The sequence below is a fragment of the Gallinula chloropus genome (genome assembly GCF_964237585.1).
Source record: "Gallinula chloropus genome assembly, chromosome: 1".
Taxonomy (NCBI): Eukaryota; Metazoa; Chordata; class Aves; order Gruiformes; family Rallidae; genus Gallinula; species Gallinula chloropus.
The window spans coordinates 111,860,318-111,885,014 of NC_140085.1; the positions used below are offsets into that span (position 1 = coordinate 111,860,318).

The 24,697-nt window shown below is 41.7% G+C and overlaps 1 protein-coding gene across 1 annotated transcript in view; it reads right to left on the minus strand.

The window, feature by feature from the left end:
- Positions 1–247: 247 nt before the first annotated feature.
- The window catches only part of ADAMTS5 (ADAM metallopeptidase with thrombospondin type 1 motif 5), a gene marked incomplete at both ends in the record, with an annotated part of 40,319 nt that continues 15,869 nt past the window's right edge, over positions 248–24,697 (minus strand). Inside the window, 6 exons of the mRNA XM_084270778.1 lie at positions 248–815; positions 4,389–4,564; positions 5,418–5,593; positions 6,040–6,223; positions 7,454–7,737; positions 15,127–15,294. Coding sequence (XP_084126904.1) covers positions 248–815; positions 4,389–4,564; positions 5,418–5,593; positions 6,040–6,223; positions 7,454–7,737; positions 15,127–15,294 — 1,556 coding nt within the window. The remainder of the gene's footprint in view (positions 816–4,388; positions 4,565–5,417; positions 5,594–6,039; positions 6,224–7,453; positions 7,738–15,126; positions 15,295–24,697) is intronic.

A 24,697-nucleotide genomic window follows, 5' to 3' on the forward strand; every position in this document is an offset into this window, starting at 1 on the left:
TTTGCAGACACAGAGGGCTTATAACAACTTTAATGCTTAGTGTTCCTCGATATATTTACGATCACCCCACTATTATTTAAAGCAGTGCACATCTTCATTTGGTCCGAATAGGCAGATTCTGCCCATAATTTTGAGACTGCATGTAAGTACGCTGAAGCCTTTGCTTCTCTCTGTCTGGGCAGACCTAATACCAGTATGTCAACAATGGCTTAATCAAACCTCTTTCAAAGAAGATCACAACCACAGGTTAACACTTTTTCAACAAGCACTGTTTAAATGCTGACGGTCTCTGAGTGAGAAGACACCCCTTAGCCAGTTTTCCGTGCCCATCTTTGCACTGGACAGTCCTGGTGTGCCACCCTGTGTCGCACGTTCGAGAACAAGAAAGCCACGGCCCCGTAACCCAGCGGGGTTGTGTGAGCTGTGGAGTTACTTTGCTGCTGCCACTGCTGGTGACAGAGTTAGTCATTTGCCCTTGCTTCTTTGGCACGAAGAAACTATAGCGGACGTCCAGGGGCTGGGTTGGATCCGTCGCAAGTATCTGCACGATAAGAACCTCTTTTGTGGCAGAGTGTCCCATCGCGTGCAAGAAATCATCCCTGTGACTCCAGCCGCTGTAGTTCATCACAGTCCCGTTGATGTCAATGATTGTTTCTGAAGTGGAGATCATGTATTTCCCATTGACCAGGTACTCACCGTTTTTCTTTTTCAGGGCCAGGTAGGCAGTGAACCTGCTCTGGTCCTTGGTCTTGAACTGCCGAACTTTGATGTGGGTGGCCCCTTCCGGGATTTTCACTATATCTGTGTAGCCCTTGCTGAATGGCAGAAGGAAAAAAGGGGGTTCAGTAGCTAGGCCGAAGTAAGCCTCGAGTCTTACTGTAACGCCCGGTGCTGTCACCGGCACGACACACGCTGCTTTGTTTTAGCTCAGACCCTGAACCCATCTGGCTTGAGGCTCGTCTAAGATTAAATTAACCGGGTTCCACTGTTTGTCTATCGTATTGTTCTTTATATGCTTGAAGAGGTTTCTACTGCACTTCTTTCAAATTGCTTAATCTTTAGCGTTAGTAACGATTTTACGTGAGTCAGATACAAGAGGAGTGAGCAAGGACAGATAGCTTATACATTTCAGCAAAGGGTGGGAGATATGAAATACGACGCACGCTTCGCCTGCCAAGGAAAGATAATGAGATATGCATTGGTTACAGCTGTTTCTTGCTGTCTCTGCTGTAATGATGATTGAGGAAAGCATGAGCAGAGTAACAGCTGGGCAGAGGTACCTTGGGAACATGGACAAATAATCTTGATCACTGAGAAAAAATTTGTTTACTTTGAAATTCATACAGCTGAAGATTAATTGTCAAGTGTCTTAATATGAGGTGTGCCCACATGTTTAACTTGTACCATCGCAGGGTTCTCTCTGTTGCTGCTTGCGAAGCATCTTGATTCAGATTTAGAAATAGATACAGAACTCTTCTACCAAAAGTGACAGGCACTCAAAACCTGCAAGTGTGCTGGAACTCATCACTATCTCTATCCCTGCCCCTGGTAGGGGGTTGGAAATAGATGATCTTTGATGTCCCTTCCAACCCAAAACATTCTGTGGTTCTGTATCTCAAGTATGTTATTTATTTTAACTTTACTGATACATAGAAAAAAATTCTAAAGGCTATACATAGCTATAAGCTACCAGCTGGACTTTGGAGACATATTTTGATTCCTAAACCCATGACAAAACCATTCTGCAAGTATCTCACATCTGAAAAGATCAGTGCTGAAACTTCCAGAAGAAGAAAAAAAAAAAAAAAAAAGGAAATACACTATATATAAAAGTGAAGGAGGGTCCTTTGGGATTGTTTAAAGAACAGACTGCTGATTTCAAGAATTTTTGGCTGCACAAGTAGAGACTGCACAGACTACAGATGAAATGCTTGTGCTATTCCCCTGCTATTTCCAGCAGTTACAGGACAACAACTAAAACTCTACTGATGTAGCACCTCCACAAAGCTGAAGGAATACAGTGTGTAAAACAGGCTGGGGGAGACTCGACTCTACAGCACTGCACAAGTATTTTTACGTAACAGTTGCCAAAATAGCTCTGTTAAAACCTCTTATTAAAATTACAAAATCACTTGCTCAAAAAGTAAAAGCAATGCTGGAGAAATCAAGTCGTCTGCACAGAGAACTCTTAACACTCCATGTGCACAAAGAACCACGTGCAGCCTTAATTCCCCTCTTTCCCAACTTCCGACTATTTGGCTTCACAGGCTTTTAGGAAGCAAGTTTTCCAGAAGATTATGTTTTGAATGCTTTAAATGAAAAAAGCACAAACAAATGTTGTTATGGCAATTGTCTGCAATGGGAAATACTACTTTCCCCTTGTAGGTTTAATATTTTCCCCGTAGGTGTAATGTACAGATTGCTACAGTTGTTTTATAACGAACAGCAATGCAGGGGCTGCTCTTTTTCAGTGGAGAGAAGACAATTTTACTACTGCCACTGCCCTTTCCTATCTGAAAACAGTTTACAAACAATTCAGATGTCACTGTTTTAATGGGAGGGTTATTTAAAAGTCAATTACTTGCATAAGGGAATTGTCTCAAAAAATATTTCCAGTAAAAAAAAAGTAATAATCCTTGTTGCTCCACAATTCATGCAAGATCACGTCAGAACACACTTGGCACTTGCAGGCTGGTGATTACTTTTTAAGTGGGGCAACTTTTTGAATGCACTGAAGTTGAATTAATATTTTACTGACCAGCCTCATTTCAGTTAAAGGCATGACTTGAGGAGTAAGAATAGGAATTATTATAACAGAATCTCTCCATTCCCAAGTATATCTAAGCTACCAATCTGGCCTCACTGAAATTCATGGAGTCCCTTTAACATTTATTTATACTAGAGCCTAGACTCCAGCAGAAGGATCATTACCAAATCACATGAAGTATATCTCACACTGCCTTCTTCATTTAGACATCCCAGACCTTTCAATATTTACAAATTTGAAGATTTGGTTTCTATAACAACTGATCTGGATGGAAAGTCATTCTTTTTGGCCAAGGTGTTTTTGCTCCTTGTTTACCAGGAAGATGATTAGTTATGTTTATTTTTAGAACACATTCATTTCCAAAACCATTAATAGACTGCTGTTAATCATTATATTGAAACGCATAGAAACAAAAGGTTACTTCATGAGTCAGACTTCAAATTCTGGTAGCTTTCAACAGGCTATGTAAGAATTTGGAAGATATGAACCAAAAATCAAGTTTACATACATTTTGTAAGATGGTACACTAATGCAATCCCAGATACCAAGTAGGAATTGTCAGATGAATGTTTCTAAGAGTAGATGACTACAGCAATCCTTTGTGGCCTTGGAATCTACGTAAATGGTAATTAAAAATCCTCATTTTTCTATGAATCTTAAGAATTGAAGAGGGAAGGAAACAAGTTCAGAGAGAAAGCTTATGTAAGTTGACATTGATATCTGAGTACAAGCTTACTGCTCTCCTCAATGTGGCCAGGGAAAACCATGGGAGGGGTTCCTTTTATTGTATTTGTATTAAGTAATATTACTGTCAAAAGCCAAACTCTTAACAGAAAAAATGTCTTATATGTAACTGCTTTGACTTAAAAAAATATTCATCTGGAGACTGATATTATCCTAATGGACACGAAGGGATATAGCAAATGCCATGTTTAAGCTTATGCTTACTTCTGACGTCTCATCTAATCATCTAAACTCCATATAGTCAGCAGTGTGAAAAGGTATTTTTAGGGTCTAATCGCTCACAGATACTAAGGAAGACTTTTTCAGCTGTGCTCTGTCCGCTGTGCTCTGCTCCCTGCACAAGGAGTCCGTGTCACTAAATCAGGTGGGATGTTCTCATTGCCATTCGAAGCTGGCGGAGATGAAACGCCTTCTCAGCTTGCACTTGCTAACACAGCATCCTCTGGGAAATGCCATGTTTCGGATACACCCATATTATCCTGACCCCAACAACCTTCTGAATTCACTCCTCTCTTTTCCCTCTCCACCACAAGCCGTCTGACCAGCACGAGCGGCAAGTAGAGCAGGATGCTATGCCTTATTCTAAGAAAGCTTCCTGTTAGTGGGCACTCATCTGTATCACTGGCACTTTGTGTCAGAAATGGGCTGGGTACAGTGTTTTGCCATGTTCAGGGTATTGTTAAGAGGCCAGCTGTAATCATCTGGGAAATGCAATAAAGGACAGGCAATGTACTTTCTTCCCCCCCGCCCCCCCCCCCCCCAATCTCCTTATAAAAGCAAATTGCATTTAGAGACAGGAAGCAAGCAAGCAAGCAAGCAGATAGCCAAGCAAGTATCTGCACAACAAGACACATTTACTAACACTCAGGATCAATACCTCTTTTTGGTAAAGGTTCCCATGATTTTTGTGCAGCTGGAATTGTCTCCTCCACAAACCCCGCACTTGTCGTACTGGAGCTTTGAGCCGATGATCCCATCGCAACCCGTCCGGATGCATTTTCCCCGGACGCAGACGGAATTACTGTACGGCCGACATTCAGTACCATCAGTCACCTAGGCAATCAAACGACCCTTAGTGAAAACTGACATGGGAAAGATTTGCTTTTGTCAACCTGATCAGCAAAACCCAGCTAATTACTCATGTCACCCATCTGGAACTGAGTGCTTACCCTGACAGCCCTGACTGAGCCTCTCCAACATTCCAGGCACAAAAGCAGATGAAATTTAGCAAAGGGCTGAAAGCCATGACGGATAACTCCAGCGTCAGGCACTAAAATGACCCTGGCTTTAATGAGGATTTCACAGCTTATTAACAATAACAATAACAGTACTTGTAGATAGCCTTGCATTTGACCTATCCACCTCTAAATGTTACCTTCAGAACATCCAGAGACAGAAAAAGGCAAGTGTAAGCCTGGAAGACATTTCTGTTCAAAATTGCATCTGATACAATGAACTGACCACAAGGCACTTCTATACTAATTGGCTACTTATTCTATATTAATTGACTATATAAGAGTCACTCTGGACTCCCTTAACATAATTCAGGGTAAAACACATTCTTTTACTTAAAGTACTCTTTCTTCTCCAGAAATCCCCAGAATGACAGATGACTCTCCAGGCAGAAACCCCTTTCCTCCGCTACTGAAACAAAACTACTGCAGAGTGCTCTGAGAGGCCCATATTTTTCATGAATCCACATACTGAGATGTGGAAAAACTTACTTCATTTTAGGGGCCAAACTGGTCCTAATGTATAACCAGTAGCTCAAATCACTAAATTGAATTACACAGTTAAGTCCTTCAATTCTATGATTAATTTCTATTCCCTGGTTGGAAGGAAAGGTTTCTAAGATACAGGACACTTCTGAACTGGAGCATGAAATCATGACTGGAGATGCTGTTACCTTCTGAGAGAATACCACATAATAGCCAGTTCCTTTGGCTCGGCAGGTGAGCTTGCAAACATCTCCAGGAAGCACTCCAGCATACTTGGGGACCCATTCAACAAACGTCTTGACCCCCTTTGTGTCAGACTGATAGCCATTCCGTGCTTCACACTGCTCTTGTCGAAAAGACTTGGCTGTAGAATTATTCACATCGTTAGTGACTATTTCAGACCACGCTGCAAATATCATTGTGCCCATCTATTATTCCAATTTTTTTTAACATAATTTTTAAGATACCTCACTAAACCTCTACTTAGAACTGCCCTTCAAATCCTTCAACTGTTTTAGCTTGGAAATGTTCCCATGACACAATAAGCATTAAAGCACTAGATTGTGTGCTTTACTTGTGTGCAAACTGCTGTTCATTTTGCAGGACTGATATTTCTTTTCATTCAAATTGTCCTTTCTGTATGTAGTCGGGTGGGGGAAGAATTGGGGTATTGTATTAATAGTGATGAATGTCTTGCCTTGGTAAATACATTTGGGAGAAACAACAGTGGTCCTTTGTTGTTTCCTTTCACAGTAGATGTTCAATATTTGCTATCTGTGAACACAGAGGCTGGAGCACGAGGGCACTTACCATTTGCTGGGCAGGGTATGACGTTGCAGGAGCGGTAGATGGCCCTCTTGCCAGTGCAGTACCGGCCGTTGTTTCTAGGAGCTGGGTTATTGCAGTGACGATAAGCGAACTGAACTCCTCCGCCACAGGTACGTGAGCACTGTCCCCAAGGTCCCCAGGACCCCCAGTTACCGTGGCTTGAAGCCTGAAATATATGGAACGGTGGGAGGTAAGGACATCATCCATGTGTGAACAAAGGTGCTGAGTCTCAAAGACACCATTAATGTTTTTTTCTCAGTTGAAGGTGATTCCTTGGTCATCTTAATGAGGGAGCAAAGGCCTTTGCAGCCTTCTTTCTCCCAGGGGAGTTAATTTCTGTATCTGCACATCGATGACATCTCATTTGGCCCTGCGCACGCCAAGGCAATACTAGGCCTGGCTCTGTGCAGTCCACTTCAGCCTGTTTCATGGAAGACACATGCACCAGAAACAGTCTCCTGTGCTGCTCTCTTTCTTTTTTCTTATTCCCACCAATAGGCTCCCTTGCACAGCTTCAGGGGACTTGGCTGTCAGGGTATGTTCATAAGGCTAATCTATGATTAATTAAATGCAATTATTGTGAGTGTAGGTATTACTCTTAATTAATGTCAAGAGATGGAATTACCATATACAGTTTGCCACTCTGCTAATCTGGCTCCCTATGAAGAGTATTGCAACAGCTTACCACCAGTACTGCATGAAAGGAGTATATAATTCTACAAAAAAGGCTGTTACAAAGACTGTGGCTTTATCTGGATGACTCATATAGTCGTCCAAATATCTTCACAAAGCTCTAAAAGTCTGTACCTCTCCTGTATATAGTTACCAGAAGGGGCAGTTCTACAGTAAATTTAGAAGTATCTGAACCGTGCAGTCAACAGATCTCAATAGCCTAGGGACTCTTCAGACCTATAAAGTTGACAGAGGAGACAATGTCACTGCAGGTACGAACTCCACAAATTATGTTCTGGATGAACTTCATTCATCTTTCTTTTCATTACAGTGAGGGCCCTGGGACCTTTTGGATACGGGCTCTAAAATAAACTTACAGATTTATCTCACAGTCCATTGCCAAGAAGTCGGGACGCTGTAAATAGGTCCTTGACAACTGGTCCCTATGCCCTGAGGCCTGACTTACTGAACGGGTAAATCCTCCATATCAGAAGGGATGCTCCCTTCAGGAATGAAGGCTTTCATATTTCAAGAAGAAAAAGTGCTTCTGGGAAGCTCAACAGCATTTTTACTATATCCCTCATCAGTAACGCTCCGATTACATACTAAAAAGTAAAGCAGCTTTCACCCTGACTTCAATAAAGTCCCTTTCTCTCCCACAAAAATCAGCGCCACTGAGGACCACGCCTTCTGGGATCCCCTATGGTCACAGCTGGTAACTTACTGAGTAGTATTTCTTCTTGGTTTTGTCAACACATTTTCCCTGGAGGCAGATCCTCCCTTTTCCACATGGTGTTCCCTCCACAGCAGGAAGCTTCTTAGTCAGACAAACCATCTGACCTTGGCGCACAACTGCACACCAGAGGCGAGAGCACACATCCATACCGGGACACACTGTGTACTCGGGTCCAAAGGCCAGTTTGCACTGACGAATGGCATCGTAGGTTTGTCCCGGAAGCTCCTCGGGGCCCAGGATCTGCTTTCTTGGTTGGTCCAGCAAGCAGTTACCTGAAAGAGCAAGCAATTACTTCCTAGTTTCCTCTGCAAATCTGTCAGTCAAGACAGGCAGATGGATGGCTACAGTCAACCGCATTCAGAAGATGCTGACATAAATGGAGAGGCTCTCCGAGGTGTCACCGGGTTTTGGAGAGGTCACACTATTGCAACTGTGCTCTTCCTGAGCAACATGCCAGGTGTTGAGCTGTCTATTTCCAATCTGAGGGCATAAACAAGTTTTACTCAGTTACCTTTGGCCTTTCATCCTGGTTTCCTTTATTTTAATCGACTCTGAATACACTCTATTTATCAATTTGAGATTTAACGAATGATCAAGACTCATAGGAAAGTGCACAAAGTCATTTGAATTTTGAGACAGAACATCAGAAATGGTAAAGCTTCTAAGGGATGCCAGAGAAACCACAAAAAACAGACTCACAGCAAATGAGACACTTAAAAAAAAAAAGGAAAAAGGAGAAGAAAAGCCCAACAGATCAAAGGAAACATATAAGCTGCATATCAAAACTAATGTTGGCAGTAAATCTGTAATGGGCTTTCCTTGTAAGGAATGATACTTGGCGGCTGCTGCTTCTGGGATTAGTTTGAAGAGAGCTATCCATTTTGTACAAAAATACATAAATAACAGAAAGACGGCAACAAAATAGCATAAACATAAAACATTGAATACATGTTTTGAGATATATTGCATTGGTCAAGATTTGTCTGGCACACTCTAAAAAAGAGTATTTGCACTTAGGTTCTAGAAGATCTACAGTTTTTTTTTCTTCTGCTATCAAAAACTTACTTGTTAACATGCAGAACTATTTATTCAACATATCCTCTTTTACACTTCATGAAAGGGATATGTGGTCTGGGCAAGCTTCACTTATCTTTGGCCAAAATAACTTAGCACAATTTACCTCACTTTGGAACCTACACCAGTGTTCTTCAGTTGGATTATGGGTAAAATAAAGGCTATCTATAAAACCCTCAACTAGTTACAGAAAAATGGCTTAGAATTTCAAGCAACGGTGATGAATTTAATCAAACCAACCACCCCATCTCTCAATGGCTTGAGTTTTCTCCTCTACAACACACACTTACCGCAGTTGCTCTTTTCTTCTTTTAAAGACTAGGGCCAATTAGTGAAATTAGCCAAGAATTCTTTCTGCCACTTACTACCAAAAAATTTGTCTTGTGAAACTTGTTCCATTTGTCCCCTGCTGACCTTGATTTAGCCTTGCATTATCTTTAATCTGGATTACACCTCCATTTTTAATGAAGAGAAGGAGTGCCAATGCTAACTGATAAGCTGAGTGCGATGAGGTAAAGAAAATCAAAAGTACCCTAGCATTCAAAGCCTGCTGTGGTATAAAATACTGAAGTCACAGTGAAGAGTGAAGAAGCATAGATTTTTTTTTTTTACTTTGTTTTTCTGGGGTTTCTGAAAAGGACATAATTGGCAAAAGTTGCTGTCGAAAGCCCTCCCTCTCAAAGCAAAGAAGAGCAGAAGTCCTCCATATACTTTGTGATGAGGGAGGAAGCAAGTACAGTGTTAGGGCAGTGATGAAAAGGCACTCCCTTGTCAGCATGTAGAGCTATATGCTATGTACTACTGTACATACAGTGCAGTGTTTATCCAGCTCCCGAGTGCATTATTCAGTATTTTAAAACATCGTAATAACACATAATCTGCTGCCCATCACTGAGATCTACCACGACTGACATGACTGGAAATATCAAGTCAGAGAAAAAGTCACATCCTTGCGTATACATGATTTGCCAATTGGTTTTGCTAACACCAGTTTGAATAGCTTTCACATGTGAATAACAAACAGGTTTCACAAGCTTACATGGCAAATACAGTGTTTTCCCCCTTCAGAATAGAGGTGGATGGGATCCAAAGTTCTCCTTAACTGATATTGCTCTGAGGAAACACGTATAATGTCTATAAACCCAGGTGTTACAGCTGATCTCACATGATAAATTCAAAACTGAAGATAGGAAAGTCCCCTAAGGCTTCCCCACAGGAAAAAAACAAAATAAAAATCTTTACATTTATAGATGTTTAGATGTGTTGCAATGAAGTGCAGGTGTTTTCACCACCAGCTGGTCCAACCTCCTATTTGTAATGGTCAGAAAAGGCAGAGTTAAGAAGTTGGAGAATGTTTTGCCCCGGGCACCCAGGTTTGAGAGGGCAGAGAGGGCTTCAATTCACCTCACTGCATTGCAACCTATATGGCATGTATACACTGCTATTCCCAGTTTTTGTCTCGAGTACCAAAGGACATTTGTCTGCTCTGGAATAGACTACCATTGTTGTCTGCTGACAGTGTTAATTAAGCCCTCATCTTATCTCTCCTCAATGTTATGTGCAGTATGTCTTGGGGAAAAAAACCCACAGAATAAGATCTCTGCAGGAAGCAGATAACCAGGACATAAATCAATTAAAACAGGAATAGTCCTTGTTTCAGGTTGCAAAGAGCCCAGAGCACTCCGACTAAACACTATAAATGGGAAGTCATCATATCTCAGCCAAGTGGTTGGCATGACGATAGAGGCAATTAGTACCTTAGGAAAGGGTTGTCTAGAAGCAGATGGAAATAAATGGCACTGTCCTCTGGGCACTAACTCAGCCTTTTCTTCCTAAATGTCAAACTGCTGTCTGGGGTCATCTCATGAGTGTAAAAGAAACGGTGAGATCATGACAATGATGTTCATAGTTCTCAGAGCTGGCCTCAGGAGACAGGGAATCAGCACCTTGATCCTCCCCAGACCTCCTGGCTGACCTTGGACAAGACATTTATATTGGGATTTATTTAGCTGACTTTGTTTGTATGTAATGCTGGTGCCTGTGATTCAGTCAGCTGTCAGATGTTTCACTATCCAGGAAAATGAGTTTATGGAGTAATTCAGTGCCACTAATGCAACTCATGAGATCAGTCAAATCACTGATGCCACTGATTAGGCTACTCTGCATTATTATGGAAACTTAAATAGTTTAGGAATAGCTACCTAAACAGTAAATACCCACATTTTATAAGATGAGTTCACTCCCCAACATCGCTTTCCAAATTTAGAAAACAGGAACATCAGTACTTGATGAAGTCATGTTGAGAAATTAAAGACTGTGATGTTTGCTGTTACAGCAGTACAGAGTGAACATCTAAATCTATATGTGAAACTTACTTAAAACTTCAGTAAGAGACTGACTGTTCTTTTGTAGCAGAATACTGTTCACAAACCCAAACTTCTGGACTTCTTTCACATTTCATTATAGTTAACCATAAGGAGCAGCAGATGAAGCACTTCATTTATTTCCCCACACTAATGCTGCCATGCCCTGCTTTTCACAAAGCACAATTCATAAGCTCATGCTGGTTCAGACCAAAAGCTAAGTGCAAACTACTTGTGATGCCTATCAGGGAATAGAAGAGTCTCCTCTTGTTTGGTGTTTCCCACATAAGCTTCCTGTGACTCTGCAAAATCTGGTGACAAGCATTCTAAAAGAAAGCTTGGCATATGAATCTTTGCATTCTTTCATGGCTGTTTTCTGCTTTCCTCATCTGCATTTCCTGCAGCACTGCTCAAATTTACACCCGAATGCTTACGATCCTTTTCCCCTACCTAGTAGCACTTGAGAGAGGATTTTATGCATTCCATGGCAAGACTGTGGAGGAGCACCTACTTGAAAACAAAAAGGGAGAGAAAACACTGCAGCACTACACAACAAAACATCTGCCCCAGCTAAGGAAAAATGAGCAGCCCAAAAAGCATATACATGCTTATTCCGAAGGAAGCACAGAAATATGGCATGTTTGTACTGGTTTACTATCAGCCCAAAGCATCATCATGCTGTACTAGGATCACAGAATCACAGAATAACAAAAGAATATCCTGAGTTGGAAGGGACCCATAAGGATCAAGTCCAACTCCTGGCTCAACACAGGGCCAGCCAGGTCAGAGCACGGGACTGAGTGCATTGTCCAGCTGCTTCTGGAACTAAGTCAATTGGGTGCTGTGACCCCTTCCCTGGGGAGCCTGTTCCAGCGCCTGACCACCCTCTCAGTAAAGAACCTCTTCCTAATATCCAGCCTAAACCTCCCCTGTCACAGCTTCATACTGTGTCCTTGGGTTCCACCACTGGTCACCAAAAAGAGGAGATCAGCACCTGCACTTTCGCTCCCCCTCGTCAGGAAGCCACAGACCGTGATGAGGTCTCCCCTCAGCCTCCTCTTCTCCAGGCTGAACAAACCCAGGGACCTCAGCCTCTCCTTGTAAGTCTTCCCCTCCAGACCCTTCACCATCCTTGTTGCCCTCCTCTGGGCACTCTCCTGTATTTTTATGTCCCTCCTGTACTGTGGCACCCAAATCTGCACACAGTGCTCGAGGTGAGGCCGCACCAGCGCAGAGTGAAGCAGGACAATCCCCTCCCTGGACTGGCTGGCCATGCCGTGCTTGATGCACCCCAGGACATGGCTGACCCTCCTGGCTGCCCAGGCACACTGCTGGCTCATGTTTAACTTGTTGTTCACCAAGACCCCCAAATCCCTCTCAGCATGGCTGGCCTCCAGCATCTGATCCCCCAGTCTGTGTGTGCAGCCAGGGTTCTCCCTTCCCAGGTGCAGAACCTGGCACTTGCCCTGTTAAACTTCATGCTGTTGGTGATTGCCCAGCTCACTGATCTGTCCAGGTCTCTCTGAAAGGCTTCTCCACCCTCAAGGGAGTCAACAGATCCTCCCAATTTGGTGTCATCTGCAAATTTGCTTAAGACACCCTCTGGTCCTGTGTCCAGGTTGTTTATGAAAATGTTAAAAAGAACTGGGCCCAAAACAGAACCCTGGGGAACCCCGATAGTGTCTGGCTGCCAGTCTGATGTTACCCCAATCGCTGTCACCCTCTGAGCCCAACCCTTCAACCAGTTGCCCACCCAGCTCATTATGGCTTTGTCTAGTTGTATGCTGAATGTGTTGTCCAGCAAGATACCATGAGACACAGTATCAAAAGCCCCACTGAACTCCAAAAAACCCCATCAACTGGTTTCCCTTCGTCAACCAGCTGGGTGACCTTGTTGTAAAAGGAAATCAGATTGGATAGACGGGACCTTCACCTCCTGAACCCATGCTGGCTGTGGCCAATGACTGTGTTGTCCTTTAGGTGTTTTTCAATAACTCCCAGTATGATGTTCTCCATAATTTTACCAGGCACTGAGGTGAGACTGACAGGCCTGTAACAACCAGGGTCCCAGAGCCCAAGGACTGTTAAGACAGAGGAACAGGACAGATCCTGTGGGTTTTGGTGCACTCAGCATACAATACAAATAGGAATTATGGAGCTATCAATTCATTCACTGTCTGGAAGAAAAAACTAAAGCCAGAAGTTCCCTTCTTAAAATAATCCATGTTCCTTCTGCACAATAATTTGAAGAAACTGCAATTTCGATACCTGACTTTCATTTTTACTTCATAGTAAGTTAAGACAAATCTTTGATGTAAAATAAATACCTGAAAACTGACAAACTTCAACCAAGTAGGAAGAGTGTTACTTAGAAAAGGTCTCTGAAGGCCTGATCTATCCAGAAAATCAATTCCCTAAACACTGTGTTTTTGAAATCACACCAACAGCATTAGTCATAACATTAGTTCCCAGAGGACTGTGAACCTCTATCACAAGAGGTTCAACTTGGCTGTGAATTTTTTCATCACAGTGATAACTCTTTGAAACTACATGTCAATGTACTCTAACCCGTGTGTTAACAGAGCGACAGATCCCAAGCCCTTTACGTGCAGTGAAGAATACATGACTTTGGCTTTGTGAAAGGTCTGAGCAGTTGAGGACTGCTTAAGTTTGTGTACAGGAAAACAGCACTCATACTGAGCAAGGAGACCATAATGCAGCTCTGAACAATCTGAAGCTCCTACCTGCCTTTACTGAAAATAGACCCCAACCTGGCAGAGTTACATTCTTAGACCTGTAGGACTAATTTTTATAGCTCTTCTTTACTTCCACACTGAGACTGGGTCCAGCTCATGGATAAGGGTCCAAATTTTGAGCATGCCCCAGGTACAAACAAGCCCAAGGTAAGGTGGGTGGGAAAAATGGTCTCTGCTTTCATTATTGTTGGAGAAAGTAGCTAGCTAGATGCACAGTAAAGAGAAGAAGTCGGGTCACAAAAAAGGGAAAAAAATTTCAACAACCTTTCTACTTGTCTGCAGCAGGAGAGGAACAAAAGAGCCAACATAGTTCAGAGTTCCTTGAACTCTTTAAGAGGTCCTTCATGGATGGCAAGGGAGGTTGCTTTATTTTACCCCCGTGAACTGTACTGTACCTCAGTAACTAAACTCAAAAAAGAAAGTTCTCTTCATATGTGGAAACTAACTCGGTAATATTAAGTCAGTGCCAGAGCAATATGGACCTTAAAGAGGACAGTACAGATTAATGGATCTAATAAAATTTAGAGAAAAAATGAAGTCATTCTCCAGTAGAGGAAAACGGGAGAAAATATTTTGGAGAGAACTGAAATTAGCCAACAAAATATTTAAAAGCAAAAAACCTCTTTACATTCAGCAGACATACCATATTTTTTATCCATAAGCATTTCAGTTACCATAACAACTCGATCCATTCACTCAATTATGTCATTTTTATCTCAGCATTTTGGAATTTGAATGGTTTAAGAACTCCAGTTGCTTTGGGAGCACAATGAAGACTTTAAAATTCATTAGAGAGTGAAGACTATGCTGTTTTATTACTACTTTTGGAAAATGAAAATTTTGCACTCAATTTCCAAAGGGAAAATGACATACTTAACAAATATTAGTTACATGACCTGGAAGGTAAGCTCCTGGGGCAGAAATAATCTTTTATCATATATAGCACAGTAGGGTCTTAGTTCTTGCCTACAGCCTCTCTACATAAATATAAGAAATATAATGGCATTATTATCATAATAAATGTCATTAATCCTAACAAAACCACAAACCCTCTGCTCATATCTGTAGTCTAACGTTAAGTAGACCATATCACCTATTATAATTTCTGCGAGGAAAGAGCTGTTTCCTTCTGTCCTCTGCTTAAAGTACTCTCTGAGCTCATATCTGTGGCATTTGGGAAGATAAGACTAATTTCATGCTTTTAAAAATAGTTCTCCATGTTCCAAACCAAATTATTGCCAATAATACATACTCCATCAGCTCTTTCTTTTCCCTCACATTTAGATCATGCAAAGTGAGGGTGAGACTCTGCCACCCTTTAGACCTCTGCCTTGCTTAGCAAGCATTTCCAAGGCTGTCCTGAAGATGAGCAAGGAATGAACAAGCAGGTATAAAATGTTCTTATTAAAAAAACCAAGCCAAACCAAACTGCTAATATATAGCTGACACAAGGGGTGATAATACATACCATGACCATCATCAAAAAATTCTGTTATAGTTGCTGAAGTGCATTTGGACCAGGGTTTTGAAGCATCGATGCTAGTCAGAATGGAGGACATGAGGCGCTTATCTTCCATGGAGCCAAAGTTCTCCTCACAAAATTTGGAGTCATCATGGGAAAGCCCAAGCAAGTGTCCTATAGAAACAAAACAAATAAAATCACATGTCTGTCTATATACAGTGTTTACTAGCTGGAGCTCATAGTGAAGGTAAAATGAATATTATAATTAATTCTCAAACTTTGAAGAGCAGCCCAAAGAAGGACACATGGTATCTCTGCTTGAAGATAAAAATGCTGTGCTGGTTTACACCATTGCTTATAGCAAGGAAGTAATGCTATCACCTGACATGTCATTGAACTATGCTAATTGCAACTCCATGAAGACTAAAGTGAACTGTACTCATTTATATGAGTCAACAATGTAGCTCTTACTTTTTCCAAATCATCCTCTGCAAGGAAGACTAATACTTTACTCTGTAAAGATGTTCTGTAACTGTCTAGAAGGTGTTACAATATCTTTCTAAAGTAACAAAAAATGCCAGTATTTACGGAACAACTAAATAGACTCCTTTCCTGGTTACTATTGTTGCTAATTGCTCCCGCAATGCTGTATCAGAAGTACATTGCTGCAAAAACATAATGAATCAGACTTTCATACTGAAGGCATGGATAATTGCTGGTGCGTTTTACATGCCAGATTTCAGCTTACTTTTTCTGATAGGTAAAACCACTTTCCTACGGCAATACTAATCCTACATGGGCCAAGGCCCCAGGCACTGACAGCGAGTGTCTTCAGGAAATGCAGAGGTGGTGTTGCTCTTGGCTGCCGTTCCACACAGTGCTGTGGCTACCCTTGTACTCGTGCTAATGTGCTGAGTGGCACCGGGTCACACCTCACGTCTGAGAACGACGAGCAGAGCTGGCAGGTTAATGAACCTCAACACGTGCCCATTAGTGAGGCAACTAGTACCGTTTTCTGCCGGCAGTAAAGTCGTCCTTGTAGCTTGTTTCACCCGTGCCCAGCTAAGCTGAAGCAAACATCTACTAGAAAGGGCTCCAGCTCCATCCCTTGGGTTCTGCTGGCGTTCCCCTGAATACGCTGTGTGGCTCCCGATTTAAATCAGGACCACACACGCACCACTTTCCAGAGCTCTTCAGGAGTTTCAGCCCGTTTCCTGTGCTTTACCTGAATCTTTGCACTTGAATATGCATATATTACCAACCAATTATACAGAAATATTTGCAAAAAATCAGCACATCAAGCATGAAAACACCATACTGGTTGACCTAAGTCTCACTACAGCAATGTTTTTTGAGACAACTTGTATGCTTAAAGGTTGCAGGAAGAATGCTTTTGTATTTTAAGTCCTAAGATTGCTCATAGTTGTAACAATGAAAGACATGAACTTCGCAGCAGCGTGCTTGTGAAATAAGGTAATGAGGTTCTGTCAGTGGAAAAGGAGTTTGATTTCTAAGGTACTAAATAGGTCTGGGTGAATAAAAAAAGCTGGAGGACTTTTCAGAAAGTTTGGCACACAATGATGTCATGGCACACAATACATGTTTGCTGCAGGGTATGAATAATAGCTGGGTGCAAACTAGGAAATAGTGAACTTAATTTTTCAGAGTGCTCAACATTTTATCGCACCATTCAGAACCACCACAAATTCTGCAATGTGAAGGATTCAGTCTTGTAGGGCAGAAGTCAAGTTTTTAAACTTCAACAGTCTCTAAACCGCTCTGCAACACTCCACCCATTTGAGATACACCTTTGCTCTCAATATTAACCCTTTCCTTGCATAACCATACTTCACCTTTCATAACTTGGTTCGTCTTACGGGGGCAGACATCGCACATGAGCTCATAATAAATGTGAGTTAATACAGTGCAGATTTGCACAGGCCCTGTTAATGCTGGTGCTTCTGAACATGCAGCTTGGACATCCCTGAGTTTCTCTGCTACCTATGGCATTCTTTCAACAGAGTTTGTGCGTGTGTGAGTTCCTCCTGACACCAATTTCATCAGCCCTGGCTTTGGAAAGACCTCTGTCTTTCTTAGGTGCAGTTTTCAGCCCCAGCTCCTCCTGCGGTGTGGTTTGTGAGCAAACTCATCTTAGACTCCCTACTGTCAGAGCAATGTGGTCACACCCCATTAAACTATGGGAATCCTATGGCCGGGCAACGCAAATGCTCCTGGAGCAGGCGAGACAATATATTGTGCTTTAGCTTGCTCCTGGCTTCCCTGCCTGAAGATGGTGTAGTTTCCTTCCCTCCCTACTCCGAGAGACGCACGGACTCTGCGGAGAATTTAACTGCTGAGCTATGATTGAAGTTGTTCCTTCCTTTTATCCTCCTCCACACAGACAAAAAAGGAGAAAGGGTGCAGCCAAATCTCACGATCTTCATTTTGAGCAGAGAGACTGCAAATTTTTCCATAAAATGACTGCAAGTTAGTCTTTCTCTCAGGAATGGCTGGACAGTCTCTGAGGAGAAGTTCAGAGTAAATAAATAAAATGAAATGCTTCTCAGGTGACTATTCAGCACAGAACATTTCATCCCGAATACTTTGGCAAAAGCACAGGAAAGTGAAACAGGGTCATCTTCTGGAAAGTGTCAAGCTACTGGCTTCACCTTTAATTAGAGTGCAGCATAACTTCTATGCTTTACAGTGATAAATGGGGTGAGCTGAGGACATACCTCATTAACTTTGTCATATTAAATCAGGCCATTGTTCTAATGCATGACAAGAACTAAGTCACTTACTTGGCAGACTTCAGCTTTTCGAGGAGAAGCTTCCAAAGTATTTGTGAATCTCTCCTGTTCTTTTAAGGTGTTTTTTAAAAAATAATTTTAAGAAGTAAAAAGTAGTAAGTAGCAAATAATTTCCAAAACACATAATTTTGGTTTTCAGTATTTCAGTAATTCACCACCAGTGACATTAGTGAGGGCAATTTCTGTTCATGACATTAAATATATGAATTCTATCTGCCCATACTGATTTTTCATTTAATTTTTTATCTGTGCTTAGAAGCACTGTGAATGTAACTTTAAAAAAATTCCCAATTCTTTTCACAACCTGAATCTTTCTCTGTCCTATCTTAGGCTTTCAAAGCATTTTGACCAGGCTTAACCAGATTAAAACATGTGACAAACTTCCAATGAATCTTAAAACTGGTTTTGCCTTTCAGTGAGATTAATCCAAGTTCAAAATATCACAGTGATTTGTAGTCTCTAAATGCTGTCTAGTTAATGTATGCTCTTTTTAGCACAGAAGTGGGAAAAACAAAGTACTTCTACACCTGCACCCTTCATCCTTTTATGTCCAAGAACTAAAGAAAGGACACTTTTCCCTTCCTACTGAAAACGTCTCTCCCCCCCACTGCCTCACCGCTGCTATTACCACATACAGCTCGGGATATTAGGGTGGTTTCTGGCATTTACTGCTGAGGTGCTTCCTCTCATATGAACCAATGTGAAAAAGTGACAGGTGATCCTTCAAGCGATCCTGCATGTAAGTATAATTCCAGCAAAAGTTTTGGGAAAAAGCAATGACTCAATGAACACGAGTTCTGTAATGAAGGCTTTTAAAAACTATGCCGATTCTAGTACTACTACTATGCACTTCAAACCAGGCTATTGAAAAACAGGGCAAAAAAAGGCTCCCAGCAGCTGTGTAAGATGATGACCGAGAATGGGTTAGTAGATCATCTGATGTTTTCTACTTAATGAAGCATCTTACTGGTGTTGACAGTTCCCACTGAGTGAAAATGACATAATATAATTTTACCAGCAGGATGGTGTTTAGTTAAGTTATGCTGCAGGAATGCACAAAATGGTAAAAGAAACAGATGGCAAGGAGGTGGGGTTTACCCTCGTGCAAGTGAAGAGGAGCTGGCCACCTTGTAAATTGTTTCCTTCCCAAACAGCAAAAAGACCAAGCACCTAAAAACACTGTCAGCAGAGAGAAGGTGCGACTACATCAGTATACTTCTGAAAGCAGCATGAAACAACCTGCAGGCTTTGGCCCGTAATGTATTTTGGAATGGCATCTGCAGGAGCCTTTTGACACAGTTCTGTCAGCTTAGACCCTAAAGCAAGAAATGAAGGACCTGGCAGCAGTCATCAGCCCCTAGGATGCCCATTCACGTGCACTCTCTGCGTTCCTGACAGTGGACCTTGCACCAAACTTCTCTACCCCAACAACTACTGAAGACCCACACCTGTTACAACCCAGCAGGAAATCATACCCCTAACGGGATCAAAACTAATTCCCAAACCTTGCAGGAATAGGGTGTATATTCCTACTATGAGGTGGGAATACTCTGAAGCATCTATGACAAGTCAGCTAAAACTTAGATCCTCTCTAAATACCAGGAGACAAAAGCTCAGGACCAGACCTGCGTTGGATGTGTGGTGGAGCGCATTGCGCTGCAGCTGTTTTCTTCTCAGCAGCACTGGGAAGCAAAACAAAAGTTTGCATATTTCTTCTTTGGAATTTTCTTTAAATGTTGCCAGGCTATCTGTAGAGGCTCTCTGAATCAACACCATGCAAAAGTTACTTTGATCCCATTTATTTTCCAGTAGTATCTCAAGCTTAGGAATAAAGAAAACAAGGACTGCCCCTAACATGCTGCATATAAAACCCAGCTTTTGCTAAAACACAGATTGTGGTGGCTCTTCCTTCTAGAAAAAAACAACACAACCCAACCTTGTTTATCAACAGACACATATCTCTACTGCTTGAACTGAACATCATGTCAAAGTACAGCTCTTGCACTGAATCTGACCACAGGACACATGCAAAGTGACTCAGCATGCTAAAAAATGCTACAGGCATCGTAATATGTTTTTTAGAGAATCTCAGCTCTGATGAAGCATCTGTTTTTCAGTGAGGTCATGCCTTTCACCTAATTTTCGCTGGGGATGACTGGGGTACAGAAGAAGGTCAAGTGATTTTCCCCAAGGTTACCCAGTGAGTCACCGTCTCTCCTGGGATCAGGATTCAGGAAGCTCCTGGCTCAACATTCCTCCGTCTAATCACCAGCCCATACCTTCTGCACCAGCCTCTGGCTCTCTCTTTTGCTAAAAATGATTGCATGTGGTAACTCTTTTAAAATAAAAGCATTTCTTTCTGCCTGTACTGTTTTTCTAGATTATTTGGCTCCTCGTTAAGAACTGCATGCTGCTATTACTCAAATCCTCTTGAAGTCATGGGAAATTTGCATAAGAAATGATGGGCTTAAGCAATAACTTTTAATAATGTTGGGGGTTTTTATAAAATAGAAGTGTTTTGAATTACACAAGATTACAAAAAACAAGTATAGAATGTAAAGCTGGTTATTTCTCTTTCTTCATACTTGAACTTTCCTTTTATTTTTTTTCTTTGACTGCTATCCATCACTTATGAAAGAAAAAAGAGAAAAAAAAAAAAAAGAAATCACCCTCTCTTTTTAAATCTCCAGCCCAGAGGCAGTTTTTAATATTTCTGGCTTAAAAGAGTTCTTCAGACTGAATGAAACAATAGTCTGAAGTGCAGCTTTTTTTTCAGGAACAGACATAAAAAAAGCGCCACAATCAGACATTCATACACCAGTCCTGCAGACTTTACACAAAACAAACTTCTACTGAAACAGCTTGTTCTAACAGATTTCTGTGGGAGATCAGATGCATCACTCCTGTCAGACAATCTGCAGGCATGATTCTGTCCAGGCAATGAGGACCATGCAGTGAGAAACCTCTATGTAGAGGTTTCAGTCGACCACGTAGACTCAAAGATTCACTAAAAAAAGATGTGGTCTTGGGTCCAAGCTACATCTGCTATCCTAATTAATGGGGCATTTAAAAGGTAAGTATTATTTTTAATGGAAAAGTGGGACATGGTGACACCCATTTCACATCTGTCCAATTCTGTGGAACTCACAAAAAATATGATTAATTGTAGCTCGTGGCAAATGAATGAACCGTGGGAAAGCAGATAGTGCAAGAATGTGTAAATCACTGCCTGCTGCCTGTTTCTTGGGTAACTCTGCCTTTCCTCTCTATAACTGAAGTACTTTCCACACAAAAGCTACACGACCACGTCAGCAGTATTTACCTGCTGAGCAGTCCCTACTTTCCCCTTCGGTATGGAAAACCAGGGGTTCAGGCACAGATAACCAAAACGAACTTCCTTTGGTGATTATTATTTTGAAGTATTAGGCCAACCCCAGTCTCGTTCCGAATCCCCTTGCAGTTGCAGAGATACGGTGTATATTCACACAGTATGTATCCAGCCTTAAGGTGCTTCAGGATCCACGGCAGCTTTTCAAAGCACAGCACTTACTTAACCTAATTCTTCACGAGGTCACACATACACAGTGCAACTCCAGAAAACCCCTGAAAACTCAGGCAATGTTAGTGTGGTGTCTGAGTCACCTCCTCAAGCCTCTGGTTATGAACTTGGCCCTCCATGTCCTCACTTCTCTATCAGAACTGCTTCACGGCTGCTAAGAAGGTAAAGATCCCTCATCTACTCAGACTTAAAAGATACAGGAGAGCTCAACCTTATTCAAAATGGGAGGATACCATTTTTCTACGTCACTATCAGTTTCCTCTTCAGTCTCTCTACTTTTTCATACAAACGGGCTTGGCTTTACTAAATGAGGTCTGTTTTAAGCACCACGTGTGCTGCAGGTGGAACAGTTATGTACTACATATAAAACTATACATTAATCAAAATACTGTTGGGCAAGCCAAGACTTTTTAGCCAAAATTTTGGCCAGCGACCTTTTGCACAGCTGATGTTACTGTTTTGAAACACCAGTTAAAGTTTCTGCCCACTCTTCACCTCTCAGGAGGGTATAGTCTGACTGCCCATCTTTTCTCTTAACCAGAGCTATGTTCGTGGGGGCTTAATCCAAGGGCTTCTGCAAGCTAAATTTTAGACAGAGCCTTGGAAAAGTTTCAAAGAGAAGGAATCAAGTAATTTTTCTTATGTACGTCTTCAGAGAAGATTTGGATGAGTGCACTCTTTTTCACTCAGGTTTTTTTTGGTGGTGGTGGTTTTAAGAAAGCAAGTCTGCCTAATTATGATTACCTGGACATTTGCCTAAACTTAATCTGTCATGAAGGAAAGATAACACAAAAGTCAGACAACCTTCTCCATTTTTTCATGTGTCTGTGGGTTTCTGTGCCCTTGGCAATGTATCCCCCCTGAAATGAAAGGCTAAGTAAGATTTGTACCCGTCAAGCCTGAAGTTTGCTATTATCTGCTTTATCTTTACAGCCTTGAAATCAAAGGGCTACATATTCAGCAGTGTAAAAAGATAGCCGTGTATTTAATTACTTTGACTGTATACAAAAATGAACATGTGGTAAGACATGGAATTATGGTATTCTTTTACTCTTCTACATACATCAAAAGCAGGAATAGCACCTAAATATCATATATATTGTTCTTGGTTTCAGTTTCTTCTGGAGAAGGGTCAGTGTCATGAGGTTTGCTATAAAGGTCACATAGGTCAGACACAGCAGACATGGCTCTCTTTGTACAGAGGCTTACCACTCAAATTCAGGCTCAGGCTCTGGATAATCTAGTCAAAACTGGGAAAACTGGTGTACTGATGTATTTCAGTGAACTGATTGAGTGTGGACTCCAGGACTAATACTTCACTTCTAAACTGGCTTCTTTATATAAAATAATACTCTTTAATAAATAATGCGCTACACTTTGTCCTCAGTGACAGGAGATGCTGCAGAAAGACCTCAAAAAGATTTTGCATTAAACGTGTTGCTCTAGTTTTAGTTTCTGTGTGGTTCCTTGATTTCAGGTGTTCAGCTAGGCAGTATAGCTGGGGAGGACACTGTGACACCATCACATCACTGTAGAAAATCAGGCTGAGAGCGGACCTTGAAAAGCCACCTTGTGCATCCCTCTGCTCTAGGGAAGGATCAGTGTCTCCTAAGCCACAGCAGCTTCAGACAGCCGGCTCCCCCAAACCTCCAGTAAGGGAGATTTCACGGCCTTCCCAAGTAGTTCATTCCTGCCCTTAACTATCCTTCTGCTTAGATGATTTTGGCTAGTGCTTAAAGTAAATCTCCCTTGCTGCAATTTAAGGCCATTACCCCTTGTGCTGTCCCAGGTGGACATGGAGAATGATTTATTACATAAATTTTCGCAACGATTTTGAAGATTGCTTTTATGCCCCCCTTTGGCCTTCCTTCTCTAAAGTCACATGTAAAAGATAAAAGAAAACTAATGAACAGACGGTTAATTAATTCCATGTAGCAATTTTTAAGCTATATTCTAAAAATAAAATACTTGGAAAGAAGATCAGTAAACCATATTACTCAGGAGGATAGAAGGAGTAATAGCATGCCAGCGTGGTTGCATAACAGACAAATAGGAACTTTGCAAAAGGTTAAATGAACATTACCACTGAGCAAAAGGCAAAGCCTTCTCTGTATTGCATCTTAAAAAAAAAAAAAGGAAAAAAGAAAAGTTCTTCAAGATTGATGGAAAGAACAAAGACACATATAATGAAACCCATTATTGGACCCATGTAACTCTTACTGAACTACTCTGGAACTTTGCCTGCTTAGAGTCTGCAGAAAGGATGCTTTTGCATTTAAACACTGTACCAAAACCCAAGAGACAAGTTTAATCCTTGGCTTTCCTTGAGACTTCCTTTGTGATTTTGCAAAAACACCTATTGATAAAACAAGCAGTAGGTCCACTTACTTTCTGTTGAACTGTTCTTAATTTGGTTTTGTAGATGACAAACCCTTTAGGACAGCGAGCTGTCTGTACTGAGGCATGCAGGGCTCCAGCACAGGAAGAGCCAAAGTCATCAGAAACATCTGACTGTGACTGCATCACAAAATGCAACACCAGGCTAGTAAGCAAGGAATTGTCATGTCCTGGATAAACCCCAGTGCCAAAGATGTTAGACATCACTTCAAATTGATCAACTGTGACTGTTGGTGACATTGGATCACATTTATCTTCAGGAGATGTACAGGTTGGCTTATAATTCAACACTGTAAAAGCAACTAAATCCAGAAGTCCAGAATATTAGAGTGACAATCTAGTTACTTTTGCTTCCTGGTAGTTATTTCAGTAAGGGATACATGGAGAAGCAATGGGCTAGTGCTGACCTATGAAAACATTAAATATATGTTGAGATTATGAGCAATCATGGTTTCTTTAATGCTTTTCTCCACGTGTCTCTGTGAAGCAGGCAAGCACATGAAATGAAGAAATGTCTTTTTTTACAGACAATAGGCTGATGATAACAATCACTTGGAGAATGTCTACCTACTGTGCTTAAGCCAGCTCATATATCCCTTACAAGAGGGAGTGAAGGGGCAGATGCCGATCTCCTCTTTTTGGTGACCAGCAATAGAACCTGAGGGAACAGCATGAAGCTGCGACAGGGGAGGTTTAGGCTGGATGTTAGGAAGAGGCTCTTTACCGAAAGGGTGGTCGGGCACTGGCACAGCCTCCCCAGGGAAGGGGTCACAGCGCCCAGCTTGGCTGAGCACAAGAAGCCTCTGGATGA